The sequence below is a fragment of the Artemia sp. Qi Xiang Cuo genome, chromosome 7 (genome assembly GCF_049724085.1).
Source record: "Artemia sp. Qi Xiang Cuo chromosome 7, ASM4972408v1, whole genome shotgun sequence".
In the NCBI taxonomy this organism is placed as follows: Eukaryota; Metazoa; Arthropoda; class Branchiopoda; order Anostraca; family Artemiidae; genus Artemia; species Artemia sp. Qi Xiang Cuo.
Window position 1 is genome coordinate 1977575 of NC_142800.1, and position 15949 is coordinate 1993523.

At 37.3% G+C, this 15949-nt stretch overlaps 1 protein-coding gene across 3 annotated transcripts in view; it reads right to left on the reverse strand.

The window, feature by feature from the left end:
• LOC148949852 (uncharacterized) overlaps positions 1–15949 on the reverse strand; it is a 177791-nt gene that overhangs the window by 90498 nt on the left and 71344 nt on the right. For all 3 annotated transcript variants that reach the window (XM_089091955.1, XM_089091956.1, XM_089091957.1), the window contains exon 3: positions 3607–3798. In XM_089091955.1, the coding sequence (XP_088948081.1) occupies positions 3607–3798 (192 nt within the window). The remainder of the gene's footprint in view (positions 1–3606; positions 3799–15949) is intronic.

Below are 15949 nucleotides of genomic sequence, written 5' to 3' on the forward strand. Positions count from 1 at the left end.
ATGGAGGTCCACAACATCTCTCAAAATGAATAAAAATCTAGACAATGTGGCCTAAAAAGGTACATTTTTGCATCAGAACCTCCTGAAACTGCCTCTAACTTCTTCCATAAAAGGTGTGGAGCTCGCGGTATCTACAACTGATTACCATAAAAAGGGTCCCCATACAGACCACTCAAAACGCAACTTGACACCACGCACCCCCAACCGACGCAAAATTCTACATCCATACACTAACTTCCATTTAACTGCATCACTCCTTCTTTTCCTGATATATCTGAATGAAATAATTTAGTAAGTGTATACCACAGAATTATTTCCTCAATAGATACCGGATAACAGAGAAAACTCATTTCAATACGCAGGCAAGTAAACAAGCACCAAACAGAACAACCTAAAAAGCGGATTTCCACTGTTTCAAACACCTTAGGAAGGAAGCATGAAAGACAAAACACAAGGAACTCCCAAGAACAGATACTAGGTGTGTGAGACTACGGTACTGCACAGAGAGTTAGAATTGAAAATTGGAGCTATTTTCAGTGCTTTGAATACTTTTTCTCCAATTCTAATCCGTTGGTCTCCACGAGGGGGTATTGGGTATTTTCCCATGTCTCCTATCCCACCTGGAAGGCCAGTATCACATCTCCCACTGTAATTATGAAGGCTGAGCCCATTTACCCACCCCGACTCCATAGTAACCTACTATAACACGAAATCCGATATTGTACGGTTCATGTGGTACTTGCAAGGAAAACCTTGTTCATTAATAGCTTATACAAAAAAAAAAACGGTACTTGGGCACAATATGGGCCCTTACAAGGAAACCAGTCACGAAAAACCCGCCCATTCAAGAGACCGCTATAGAGTGATGCAATGCAAGGCGTGGTTTTCATTGCGTATACGATATTTAAACTGTTGTTTTTTGGGGTTTAGGGTGGGGTAAAGGTACCTAGGTTAGGTTAAGTTAGGTTACGTCTTTAATATATGCTATGCTTTGCCCCCACCCCCCATATGAGCAAATACATAGCCCAATTTGTTTATAAAATATTATACATTCATCCTATTTTATTTTATTTCATTGGCATTAACCAAACTTGACTTTTTAGAAAGGCCCATATAATCCCCAAGTACCAAAAAAACTTAATAAGATTCGGGCAGTTGACGAATGAATGAATCACCACACATAGTTTCTACAGACAAAATCCTTCCTAAAGACCGTTGAAATAGAAGGAATTCCGCAGGCCAACAAAGACACGTCATCCTTATGACTCAAATAATGTTGGTATTTTTCAGAGAACAAATATCTGTCAACACAAGGTATAACGCAGATTTCAACTAAGGATAAAGCAATATAAAACGTTTTTTAGTGGTCAAACTACGCCTGTCAAACGGTTTACTTTTTTAAAACTATCATTAACATTTTTTTTTCTTTAGTAACTCATAATTTTTGCTGTCTTAATAATAGCATTGCAGCTTTTGCACTTAAAGTTTTTCCTGTTTCTGAATTCAGGAACCTCAGTCACAAGTAATTTGGAAAAGGGCCGAACTAAAAACCAAGCGTTTTTTCTTTCTTTTTTTCAATGTTAATTTCTACAAAAAATTCTATTACGTTATCTCAATGTTTTTGCATGGCTTTTTTTCAATACAATTATTATCATTATAGGAATTATTAGGGAACCGTGGAAACCCTTGTCATTTCAGCACTGGTAATAACTCCTCCTATAATGTGTCACCAGAATTTATAGCCCTTGACGAGTTTAAAAAATGAAATGACTCATCCATGCCATAAAGACTACGGAGATCGAAAGAATTCCATGGATTGGCAAAGAATCCTCCGGCTCGTCATCCTTTCACTCGCAAAATATTTGCCTTTCTCGTCGAAAATATAATGACTTGTTCACATGAAGCTGATAATGCAAATCTTATTCACGTATAGGCCTAGAATTAATAACTAATTTGGAAATATTTATTGGTGTAGATTTAGTGGCGGGTCCCTCCAGAAAGAAACACTATGAAATTCTGAAAACTACATTTCCAATACGTAACTCTTTTCTTCTAATTAATTTAACGGCAAAGAAGCAACGTCGCATCAAGCGACGGGAAAAATCATGGAGAATATATTTGCCTACTTATTTGACCATTAGAGCGGGGGGGAGGGGGAAAGTAAAATGGTGTACTTCTATGGTTTGATACAAGTAAGTACTTTAGAATTTTTAAAATTAGTTTTCAGAATTATACAGTTTGTCTTTCTGGAGGAGCCAATCGCTAAAATAGCTTATTTGTTTATTTGGGAGTAACTGCCGTTTGTTTTTACAAGCCAAGCTAAGTGTGTAAAAATTTTTCTGGCGGGGAAGAGGCAATAATAAAAAATATATATTGGATAATTTGAATAAAAAGTGCCCGGTAATTTGGGGAAATTTAGAATTTCAGGTGGGTACCCGAAGTCCCTCCCACTGCGTACGACCCTGATCTGATCCAGGACTTTAAAATCTTAAATACGTGTTATCTGTGCAAATATTGTTGTGTCTATCGCAGCATAAATTATTATTTTTTAGCCAGACGTTCGTTTGATTTTGTGTGCTTACCTTTTTGTTGTTTTTAAATTCCAACTGTATTTAATTTTTTTTTACTATTTATTTTTAAATTAAATTACAGAGGTTGTGAGTTATTTAAACTACTGCATATAGATCTACAATAAGTGTTTTGATTTTTGCATAAACTATTGCCATGCCCACGGGTATGGGTTGATACAGCCTTTTCGTAAATGGGCGGTGCCTATTTAAAAAGATTCGTAAATATAGTTCTTGCCTTATACAATGTAAATCCCTCTTTAAAGCCTCACAGCATATACTTCAGTTACAAAACAGGTTAGACCAGTCAAGCTTAAGTAGGGCCAGTATTTTTCTAAGGGGTTAGAGGGGTTTGGCGATTAAAACCTGGTTTTAGGCAAAATATCTGTAGTTTTGGGCACCTTGGCTGTTTTAAAAATACCTCACAGCAAAGGGTTCCTTGTGCTTTCCCAGTCCCACGTCCCTTTGAATCTAATAATAATAATTAACATCCCCTTTAGAATGGGCATCTACTTAATAACTTTGAATATTACCGTTCTTATGTGCTAATCTCTATATTTGAATATTATTTAAGACTTTCTTCAGCTAGTTAAGCTACTTCTAAAACGACATACTTATTTGTAACAATCAGATATACTTGTGCCAATTGTGTAAATATTTACAAATCGTTTTTTATTTCACTGGCCTTTAACATGACGCATCCATATGACTATTTGTAGCAGAACCGTTGAATACATTAAATAAAAAATACCTGTATTTTAATTGATTTTTCCAAAATTCTAGTGGGAAGTGGTCATATATCTACGAAGGCGGAAGGAGGTTCCGCGACCCATGCACCAAAAAATATCTTAAGTTTTCCTAAATTTCCCGACCATTCTTATTCAAATTATAAAAATGTTTTTATTTTGGCCTTCTCCGACAAAATTCATGCTTACGTGCCTAGAAGGGATATTCTCTCTACCTTCAATGATTTGCCGGTATTACCGTTTCTTGTTCTGTTTTTTTTTTTTTTTTTTTTTTTTTTTTACAAAAAGCTTACCTTCACATCGCCATTTTTGTTCGCCTCTTCTTTGGACTTATTTTTCTCTTTGCGTAGGAAACTAAATGACCTGAAGCTTCTCTTCTTTTTCACTTTATCCTTTTTCTTTTCCTCCTCTGTCTTTTCTTCGACTTTTTCGTTCGACAGTTCTTTATCACTTTTTTCTTTAGCATCCTCCGCTATTTTCGATTCCTGGAATTGAACCATAGATATTTTAAATAATCAAAACGAAAAAGATTAAGCTGATTAAATCAAATAACTGAATATCAGGAAATGACTGAACCAGGGTTTGAAATTTGATTGTATCTTATGTTACTGTGAATGTCCAAAATCTGGTTAATGTCGACATTCACCGGTGAATGTCTGAAATTCATTTTTCTCTGCTTGCATTCAATTAGCTTTGCGAATCAGCTTTTTCAGTCTTATGCAAGCTTTAATGGTAAAAGTTAGTTAGGTTGAGTTAAATTACGTTATAAATCTCAGAAATGGGTTAAAAACCTAATCTAACCTAACCTGTAACCATTAGACCTTGTGTAAAATTGAAAAGTTGACTGGCAACGCTGACTAAATCCAAGGAAAAAAAGGTATTTCAGACCTTCACCGGTGAATGTCGACATTTACCAATTACGGAAACTCATGGTAACATCTACATTGACTTCTCAGGTTTTTGACAAGTTGTCTATACCATTATTCAAAGTAATAAAACATATAGAATTGGACATTTATGTTAGCGGTGGAATTTGGTGTTTGAAAAATCTCAGCGCGTAAGAGTGGCGTTCCACAGGGAAGTACTTTAGGCCCTGTCCTATTTTGTACATTTATTAATGATTTGCCGATGAATATTAGTAACTTTCATTTGAAAATGTCTGCTTATAATTTGAAAATGAACCGTGTTGGTGAAGGCGCTTTAGAGCCATTAGTACAGAATATTTCATATATTTATCTACTTAGGGTTTATCAGTACAAGTAATTGTAGGCTATGTTTATTAATGCTCCCAAGTATACTGTTTAGCATAATAAAAGCGTTAATTGAAACAATGTGATTATTTGTACTTGACATGGTTTTGATATTCCATTCAGCCTTTGATACAAGGTTAAGGCTAAAAAACACACACATGAGGTAGTAAAAGTTCCGTCTCCACCCTCGTAAGCACCGCTTCAGTAAACCCAATATTCGACAGGATATTTCATAGATTTAAATATTATTAACAAAAGTTAGGCCTACAATGAAAAAAAAACATAACATGCTGATGTTTGAGGAACCCAAGACCTCACAAAAAAGGTTCCCTGGGTTATATACCAGCCAACATTTGAAGTTGCCTCCACTTGAACTTCGTAGAAGCAAAACTGGTCTAAGCAATACATTCTGAATAGTAAGAAATGTATAATGTGGATCCTAATGGTTTTCATTTTGTTTTTTAGATTAGTTGATTTTGTTTCCTGGGTTATTCATAAACCAACGTTTGAAATATTTAAAGCTGCCTCCACTTGAGCCTCGGAGAAAGAACTGGTCTTATCAACACATTCTTAAAACTAAAATCCGTGTGTAATATAGATCCAAACATGTTTTTTTTTCAGTTTAGCCATTACTCTTCAACCTGACAGCATCAAAATAAAACTTATCGAATAAAATATTTGGTTCACGTTCTTTTATTAATCGGGTATGTCAAAACTAGAACTTGCTTCCCTCGATTTTTGTTGATGATGTTAGGATTAGATTGTGTAAGAGCAGATTAATAGAATCGTAAATCCAGTATTAAGTCATGTGTCTTGCATAATCTTCTCCTGCAACTGTGTTTGCTGCAGTTTATTTTTCATAAACTAATCCCAAATAATCAAATATGTGGAGGGTTCCACCATAATAAAGGGGGAGGGGATTGCTAATTATTTAAAAATCATCTGGAATGTGCAGGCATGGGTTGTATAGTTTTGAATCACGTGCTTTAAACTTATTTTAAAAAAGAGCTTTTTTATCTAAAAATTCTGCAATTTTTAGCTCATAAGAACATTTTTTAGAAAGGCTTTAAAACACTTTTATGTTCAAAAATTACTTTTGACAGAGGGAAGGAACGGAGGTCAGAAGTCCCGTTGCACATACTGCCCAGAATTATATCGACGAATCAAGCTTTTGCTCTTTCCCCAAAAAAAAAGTTTTGAAGTTTTATAAAACAAACCATGGAAATCTTAATGCATTAGGATATCTTTTGTTTTCAGAAAGCCTTAAGATAGATATTGTCTTCGAGTTCATAATTTTCAATTAGTATAACAGCGAAAAACAATTTTTCCGGGAGCATGTGGGTTCCAAATTTTTTCTGTTAATTAAGAAAGAAAAAAATCAGCTGCAAGCCAGTAGGACAGATTTACGAGTTCATTACAATCCGAATGAACGAAAATCAAGGAAATAAATTCTCTTTCATACAAATAAGTTTCTAGAAAGCTTTTTTGGTTACAACGAAAATGAAACAAACTTAAAAAAAAGAATAGACGTCAAGACAGAAAGATCGGCGGAGTCTTGTCACATCATGGCCGTACAATGAAGAGTGCCTTTAACTACTGAGGGTATTTTGAGCTTTTGAGTGTGGGCTACAGGGTTCAGCTGTTTTCTCCATGATTAGTCTTTTGGAAACACCCCCTCTAAATGAACTAATACATACGTGTCCGCGTTACAGCGATTTTCTGTGCTTGATTCATACTAGCTATTAGGCTATGTGCGTCACCTTTTTTTTATATTATATGTAACAGTTCTTGCGCTGCCTAGGTAAAGAACGATGTTGAAACAATGTTTTTTTGTTGTTTTTTTAAGACCAGGGCACTTCGCAGCAAAGGAGTTGTCGTAGAAACTTCGAACAGGGCTCATTCAATTTGAAATCGTAGTGGCTTGTGCTCTTTTTAATAGTCGAAAGTGATTGGAAGGCAACTAAAACTCCTTCCACGCCCACCATTTCCCCAAACACATCCAATCAACATTTGTATATAGCCATTTTGTCCAGCGTAGTTGATTTCCATATAGAAAACATGTTTTTGAGGAGGAAACTCCCCCAGAAAGCCCAGGGCAAGGGTTTTAAGTTATGTCCTGGGGGCATATAAGAACGATGTTGGTACATTATTTTTTTCCACTTTCGGCCAGGGCACTTCGTATCGAAGACGTTGTTGTAGAAACTTCGAAAAGGGCTCATTCAATTGGAAATCGGAGTGGCCTGTGCCATTTTAGTCGAAAGTGGTCGGAAGGCAACTAACACCCTTTCTACACCCACCATTTCCCCAAACATATTCAATCAAAATTTTGAAATAGTCATTTTACTCAGCGTAGTGGATTTCCAGATAGAAATTAAGTTTCTGAGGACGACACTCCCCCACAACCCTCAGGGCAAGGGTTATAAGTTATGCCCTGGGGGTATTTTATAGAAAGCGTTGTCGTAGAAACTTCAAAAAGGCTCATTCGATTGGGAATTCAAAGGATTAGTGCCCTTTTCAAAAGTCGAAAGTGAATGGAGGGCAACCAACCCCCTTCTCACACCCATCTTTTCCCCCAACACATCCAATCAAATTTTGAGATAACCATTTTGTTCAACGTAGTTGAAAATTCTGGAAATTAGTCACTTTCACCGAATTGAATAAATCACTTTCGCCGAATTGAAATGGCTAGTGCCCTTTTTAATAGTCGAAAGTGACTGGAAGGCAACTAACAACCCTTCTACGCCCACCATTTCCCCAGACACATCCAATCAAAATTTTGAGATAGGCCATTTTGTTTCAAGCAGTTTTAAGTTCAGTAAATTATACCTTCGAGCAGGACACTCCCTCCACAGTCTTCAGGGTAAGGGTTATAAGTTATGCTCTGGGGACATAAGGTTTTTATGGAAGTTTTTATTGAAATCTTTGTCGTAAAAACTTGAAAAAGGGCTCATTGGATTGGAAATTCAAAGATCTAGTGATCTTTTTAATAGTCGAAAGTGATTTGAGGGCCAACTAACCCCCCTCTCACGCCCGCATTTCCCCCAAAAACATCCAATCAAAATTTTTAGAAAGCCATTTTGTTCAGCGTAGTTGATTTCCGGATAGACTTTTATGTTTTTGAGGAAGACACTCCACCACAGCCCTCAGGGCAAGGGTTGTAAGTTCTGGGGGCATATAAGGTTTTTATAGAAAGTGTAGTCGTAGAAACTTCAAAGAAGACTCTTTCGATTGGAAATTCAAAGGGCTAGTGCTTTTTTTAATAGCCGAAGGTGATTGGAGGGCAATTGACCTCCCTCTCACGCCCAACAGGATGACACCCCCCCACAGCCATCAGGGCAAGGGTTGTAATACACCTCCCCACAGCCCTCAGGGCAAAGGTTGTAAGATATGCCCTGGGGGCATATAAGGTTTTTATAGAACGCGTTGCCAAAGAAACTTCAAAAAGGACTCATTCGATTGCAAATTGAAATGGCAAGTGCCCTTTTTAATAGTCGAAAGTGATTGGAAGGCAATTAACACCCCTTTCACGCCCACCATTTCCCCAACCACATCCAATCAAAATTGTGAGATAGCCATTTTGTTCCACGCAGTATAAAGTTCAAGAAAATATAACTTTGAGCAGGACAATCCCCCCACAGTCTTCAGGGTCCCACAGGTCCTGTCGAAATTATCGTTCCAAGATAACACAATACCTGACATCCATAGCTTAGGTAAGCTTATTACCATTATCATGTACAAGAGTCAGGTTGGCCTCAGAGAATACATTAGGGTAAGGGTTATAAGTTATGCCCTGGGGGCATATAAGTTTTTATTGAAATCTTGTCGTAGAAACTTGAAAAAGCGCACATTCGATTGGAAATTCAAAGGGCTAGTACTCTTTTTAATAGTCGAAAGTGATTTGACCCCCTTCTCACGCCCGCATTTTCCCTAAAAATATCCAATCAATATTTTTAGATAGCCATTTTGTTCAGTGTAGTTAATTTTCAAATAAAACAAATGTTTTGGGCGATGACACTCCCCCCAAACATTAAGGGCAGGGACTTAAAGTTATACCCTGGGTGAGTATGCTATTTTATAGAAAACATATCTGTAGAAACTTCAAAAAGTGGTAATTCAATTCGGATCTCAAAGGGCTAGTAACCTTTTTAATAGCCAAAGGTGATTGGAGGGCAACTGACCCCCCTCTCACGCCCACCTTTTCCCCAAACACATCCAATCAAAATTTGAAGATAGTCATTTTGTTAACCGTAGTTGAAACTTCTGGAAATTAGATCTTTGAGGATGACAACCCCCCCCCCCACACACACACAGCTCTCAGTGCAAGGGTTGTAAGTTATTCCCTGGGGGCATATAAGGTTTTTATAGAACGCGTTGTCGTAGAAACTTCAAAAAGGGCTCATTCGACAGGAAATTGAAATGGCTAGAGCCCTTTTTAATAGTTGAAAGTGATTGGAAGGCAACTAACACTCCTTCTACGCCCACTATTTCCCCAAAAACATCCAATAAAAATTTTGAGATAATCATTTTGTTCCACGCAGTTTAAAGTTCAGGAAGTTATACCTTTGATTAGAACACTCCCCCCACAGTCTTGAGGGCAAGGGGTCTAAGTTAAGCCCTGGGGCATATAAGTTTTTATTGAAATCTATGTCGTAGAAACTTGAAAAAGGGCTCATTCGATTGGAAATTCAAAAGGCTAGTGCCCTCTTTAACAGTCTCGAAAGTGATTTGAGGGCAACTAACCCCCCTCTAACACCCACCTTTTCCCCAAACATATCCAATCAACATTTTTAGGTAGCCATTTTATTCAACGTAGTTGAAAGTTTTGGAAATTAGGGCTTGAAGGATGACAAGCCCTCCACCCACACAGTCCTAAGGGTAAGGGTTGTAAGTTATACCCCGGGGGCATATATGGTTTTTATAGACAGAGATGTTGTAGGAAACTTCAAAAAAGATTCATTCAATTGGAAATTGAAAGGGCTAGTGCCCTTTTAACAGTCGAAAGTGATTGAAGGGCAACTAACCCCCCTCTCACGCCCACCATTTCCCCAAACACATCCAATCAAAACTTTGAGATATCTATTTTTGTTCAACGTAATCGAAAGTTCTGCAAATTAGGTCTTTTAGAAAGATAATCCCATCAGAACCCTCAGTGAAAGGGTTGTAAGTTATGCCCTGGGGACATATAAGGTTTATATGGAAAGCGTTGTCGTAGAAACTTCAAAAGGGCTCATTTGATTGAAAATTGAAAGGACTAGCGCCTTTTTTAATTTTGAGATAACCATTTTAACGTAGTTGAAAGCTCTGGAAATTAGGTCTTAGAGTATGGCAACCACCCTCACATCCATTATGGTAAGGGTTGTAATTTATGTCCTGGGGGTATACAAGGTGTTTATAGAAATTAATGTCTTAGAAACTCAAAAAGGGCTCATTCGATTGGAAATCGAAAGACCTAGTGTCCTTTTTAACAGACGAAAGCGATTGGAAGGCTTCACATTTTTATAGTAAAGATCGATGTGGGTATAATGTATTATTTTTGTTGTTGTTTAGACCAGGGCACTTCGTATCGAAGTAGCTGTCGTAGGAACTTCGAAAAGGGCTCATTCGATTGAAAATAGAAAGGGCTGATGTCATTTTTTATAGTCGAAAGTGATTGGAGGGAAACTAATCCCCCTCCCACGCCCACCCTCTCATTCGCCTTTATGTTTAAAAATTAAATGTTGCCTTAAGATGTAATCAAAATGCACTGTGTTAATGTTAATTCCCAATAAGGCATCTCAGCAGTATCCAAAGAACGACTGAGGGTATTATGTTCAAACTTTCGGAGCTACTTCCGCTCTTAAAATTTAACCAAATCAAAATAGCGTAAGTACATCCAAGCTATCACAAAGAAAGTAAACAGATTTTTTGCGAATGGTATCAAGTTTTCCATTCCAAGTCAACTAGAGGAGGTATGAAAATAAATTAAACACTACTATTTGGGTCCAGATTTTTAAAAGGGTTATGTTGTTAAAAATTGCTGAAAAATTTTCTCCAGCATACAAATAGCTGGCCAAACTATAAATTCTTAAAAAAAACTAAAATATTTAAACTATTATTTTCTTTTTCCCTGAAAAGACTATGTCAATATAAAACGAACAGAAATTAACTAAAAAACCTTTTTCCATAAAACAAGTTTTTCAAAGAAAGGTAAAAAACTCCATTAAACCAAAAATGAGCAAAAATAAAATCAAATAATCTGCCAAGCGTGAAACTCCCACAAATCAGCATCGACAAATAAATGAAACCCAAAACGAACAGAAATTACAATACACAACCTGGTCAAACTCAAAACGAGCAGAAATTAAAATAAGTTAGGCTCAAAAACCATATGCCTTCCAAAGGCCAGAACATAATTTGTACTTTACTGAAAAAAAAAAAATACAAAAAAATGTGCATAGTCAGTTTAATATACATATACTGATATCTAGTAATGAAAATGTTAATATTATTTGATTTATTGAAGTTATAAAAGTAAAAATATTTTTTATTTTTTTCAGTAAAGTGCAAATTATGTTCTGGCCTTGGGAAGGCATAGGGGGTTTTGAGCCCAACTATGTTAATTTCTGCTCGTTTTGAGTTTGACAGCCCTGAGAGCTGGGGGGGGGGGTTGTTATAGTCAAAGACCTAATTTCCAGAACTTCTAATACATTGAACAAAATCTGAAAATCAAAAATCTCAAAATCTGGCTATCTGAAAATTTTCATTAGATGTGTTTGGAGGAATGGTGGGCGTGAGGGGGGGGGGGGTGTTAGTTACCCACCAATCACTTTCGACTATTAAAAGGGCACTAGCCCTCTCAATTTCCAATTGAATTGTACTGAGGGCTCTGAGGGGGTTATCATCCTAAAAGACATAATTTCCAGTACTTTCAACTACGTTGAACAAAATGGATATCTCAAAATTTGTATTGGATGTGTTTGGGAAAATGGTTGGCTTGAGATTCTTTTTGTTGCCCTTCAATCACTTTCCACTCGAGTTAATTGCCCTTCAATCACTTTTGACTATTGAAAAGGGCACTAGACCTTTCAATTTCCAATTGAATGAGCCCTTTTTGAAGTTTCTACAAGACCGCTTTCTATAAAACCTTACATGCCCCCAGGGCATAACTTACAACCCTTGCACTGAGGGCTGTGGGGGGGGGGGGGCTGACATCCTTTAAGACCTAATTTTCAAAACTTTCAACTACAATGAATAAAATGGCTATCTAAATTTTGATTGGATGTGTTTGGGGAAAAGGTGGGCGTGAGAGGGGGGTTAGTTGCCCTCGAATCACTTTCGACTATTAAAAAGGGCACTAGCCTTTTGAATTTCCAAAGGAATGAGCAGTTTTTCAAGTTTCTAAGACAAAGATTTCAATAAGAACCTTATATGCCCCCAGGGCAAAACCTATAACCCTTGTCCTGAAGACTGTGGGGGGAGTGTCCTACTCAAAGTTATAATTTCCTGAACTTTAACAGCGTGGAACAAAATGGCGATCTCAAAATTTTGATTGGATGTGTTTGGAAAAATTGTGGGCGTGGAAGGGGTGTTAGTTTCTACGACAACACGTTCTATAAAAACCTTATATGCCCCCAGGGCATAAATTATATACCTGGCTCTGAGGGCTGTGGGGGGGGGGGTTGTCATCCTCAAAGATCTAATTTCCCGAACATAAAACTACGTTGAATAAAATGACTATCTCAAAATTTTGATTGGACGTGTTTGAGGAAAAGGTGGGCGTGAGGGGGGGGGGGGTTATGTGCCCTCTAATCACTTTAGACTATTAAAAAGGGCACAAGCCTTTTGAATTTCCAATCGAAAAAGCCTTTTTTGAAGTTTATACGACATCGCCTTCCATAAAAACCTTATATGCCCCCAGGGCATAACTTACAACCCTTGCCCTCAGGGCTGTGGGAGAGTGTCCTCCTTAAAAAAATTATTTCTATCTTCGTATCGCAATTTCCAATCGAATGAGCCTTTTTTGAAGTTTATATGACAACGCCTTCTACAAAAACCTTATATGCCCCCAGGGCAAGACTTACAACCCTTGCCCTCAGGGCTGTGGGAGAGTGTCCTCAAAAAAATTATTTCATATCTTGAAATCAACTACGCTGAACGAAATGGCTACCTCAATTTTGATTGGATGTGTTTCGAAAGATGGTGGGCGTGGAAGCGGTGTTAGTTGCCTTCCAATCACTTTCAACTATTAAAAAGGGCACAAGCCACCCCAATTTCCAATTGAATGAACCCTTTTCGAAGTTTCTACGACAACTTCTTCGATACGAAGCGCTCTGGTCTAAAGGAAAAAAAATAATAAATAATACATTGTACCAACATCGTTCTTATATGCCCCCAGGGCAAAACTTAAAACCCTTACCATGAGGGCAATGGGGGAGTGTCCTCCTAAAAATCATATTTTCTATTTGGAAATCAACGACGCTGAACAAAAGGTCTATCTCAAAATTTTAATTGGATTTGTTTGGGGAAATGGTGGGCGTGTAAGGGGTGTTAGTTGCCTTCCAATCACTTTTGACTATTAAAAAGGAAACTAGGCATATCGATTTCCAATCGAATGAGCCCTTTTTGAGTTTCTATGACAAAGCTTTCTAAAAACACCTTATATGCCACAAGGGCATAAATTACAACCCTTACCCTAAGGGCTGTTAGGATGGTTGTCATCCTCTAAGACCTAATTTCCAGAACTTTCAACTACGTTAAACAAAATGGCTATCTCAAAATTTTGATTGAATTTGTTTGGCAAAAAGGTGGACGTAAGAGAGGAACGTTAGTTGCTCTCCAATTACTTTCAACTATTAAAAAAGGGACTAGTCCTTTCAATTTCCAATCAAATGAGCCCTTTTGAAGTTTCTACGACAACGCTTTCAATAAAAACCATATACGCCCCCAGGGCATAACTTACAACCCTGTCCCTGAGGGCTGGGGGGGGGGAATTGCCATCCTCAAAGACCTAATTTCCAGAACTTGCTACTACGTTGAACAAAATTGCTATCTAAAAATTTTGATTGGATGTGTTTCGGGGAATAGTGGGCGTAAGATGGGGCTTAGTTACCTTCCAATCACTTTCGACTATTACAAAGGGCACTAGCCCTCTCAATTTCCAATTGAATTAGTCCTTTTTGCAGTTTTTACGACAACCTCATCTATAAAACTTTATATGCCCCCAAGGCATAACTTACAATCCTTGCCCTGGGGGCTCTGTCATCCTTCAATACACAATTTCCAGAACTTACAACTACGTTGAACAAAATGCCTATCTATAAACTTTGATTGGATGTTCTAGGGGAACTGGTGGGCGTGAGAGGGTGGTTAATTACTCTCCACTCACTTTCGAATATTAAAAGGGGCAATTTCAACTTCCAATCAAATGAGCCCGTTATGAAATTTCTACAACAACTTTCTATATAAACCTTATATGCCCCCAGGGCATAACTTACAACCCTTGCACTGAGGGGGTTATCATCCTAAAAGACCTAATTTCCAGAACTTTCAACTACGTTGAACAAAATGGATATCTCAAAATTTTGATTGGATGTGTTTGGGAAAATGGTGGGCGTGAGAGGCGCGTTAGTCGCTCTCCAATCACTTTCAACTATTAAAAAGGGCACTAGCCATTTCAATTTCCAATCGAATAAGCCCTTTTTGAAGTTTCTACGACAACGTTTTCTACAAAAACCTTATATGCCCCCGAAGGCATAACTTACACCCTCACCCTGAGGGCTGTGGGGGGGTTGTCATCCTTAAAGACCTTAATTTTAAGACGTTCAACTACGTTGAATAAAGTGGTTTTCTAATAAAATTGATTGGATATTTCTGGGGGAAAAGGTAAGCAATAGCAGGGGGTCAGTTTCCCTCAAATCCCTTTCGACTATTAAAAAGGCACTATTCCTTTGAATTTTCAATCGAATGAGCCCTTTTTCAAGTTTCTACGACAAAGATTTCAATAAAAACCTTATATGCCCCCAGGACATAACTTATAACCCTTTCCCTGAAGACTGTGGGGGAGTGTCCTGCTCAAATGTATAATTTCCTGAACTTTAAACTGCGTGGAACATGCTGGCTATCTCAAATTTCGATTGGATATGTTGGGGGAAATAGAGGGCGTGGAAGGGGTGTTAGTTGCCTTCCAATCACTTAATACGAGGAGATTTAAAATATGAAAATAATTATTTAAAATACGAAGAGAACTGGAACTCGAAGATTCAGGTAAGCTACCTTTCTTGGATGTTTTGATTATAAAAACTGCCTTGAATTTTCTTTATATAGAAAGCAGACCCATAATGATCGATATCTACATTTCTCTTCACATCAACCTCCTTCTGTGAAAAGAGGGGTAACAATCTCTTTAGTCGACAGATTTTTAAAAATTTGTTCCCGTACTCATATAAATTCTGAATTAAACTATGTCAAGGATACTCTTTTCTGTAACGGCTACCCAGTCAAACTTATTGAAAATATCATAGATAGACGTTAAAAAAGATAAAAAAAAAACGAAATAGGGAGCCCACCCCCCTTGATTCAGTTACCCCGGGAATTGAGAAAAAAACTCATCAATTTACCATACATCCCGAAACTTGGCGATAAACTTGGAAAAATTTAAAAAAAACATAACCTCTCTGTTTCTTTCAAAACTGAACAAAAAGATGAACACCTTTTCAACTCAGGAAAGGATAAAACTGACGCTGTATTGGGTAGTAGTGTCTACAGAATCCCGTGTTCATGTGGGAAATTTTACATTGGTAGGACCCATCAACAACTAGGTGAACGTTTGCATGAACACAAAATTTCAATAGATAAGTCCCTAAGATTGAAAAATAACAATGACAACTTTGATTCGGCATTGGCCCTGCATATTTTCGAAAATCCAAACCATCTGGTTCTTTTTGACAAGACAACCTTAATATCTACTGTAAATGGCCTACCACAAATTTTTAAAGAGGTAATTGAAATACAAAAAAAATACATAAACCGAAATTTAGCAATAGATAGAGATACTGGAGGTATTTCATTAAGCCCATTTTACGACAGTTTAACTTTGAAGGACTCAATCAATATTCTTGCCCGGTATAACTTGAAAGTACCTATTTGCACATCAAATGATGAACGAATTTGTAGGCCAGCTAAAGCTATAGCAAAATAAAGGATTATTGCTCAATCATCTTGGTAGATTCCTTTTTTATTGATTCCAACCTGGTTCTTATTTAGTTTTTATTCTGTTGTTGTGAAGCAAACTTCGAAAGGTTCGATTTTCGTTGGTTTCTTTTTCTTTTCCTTATTTTTTGTTTAGCATTGAGGACGACTCGGCGGAGGTCCTTGTCGAAATATTTGCTTATTTCTTCTTCTTCATGGT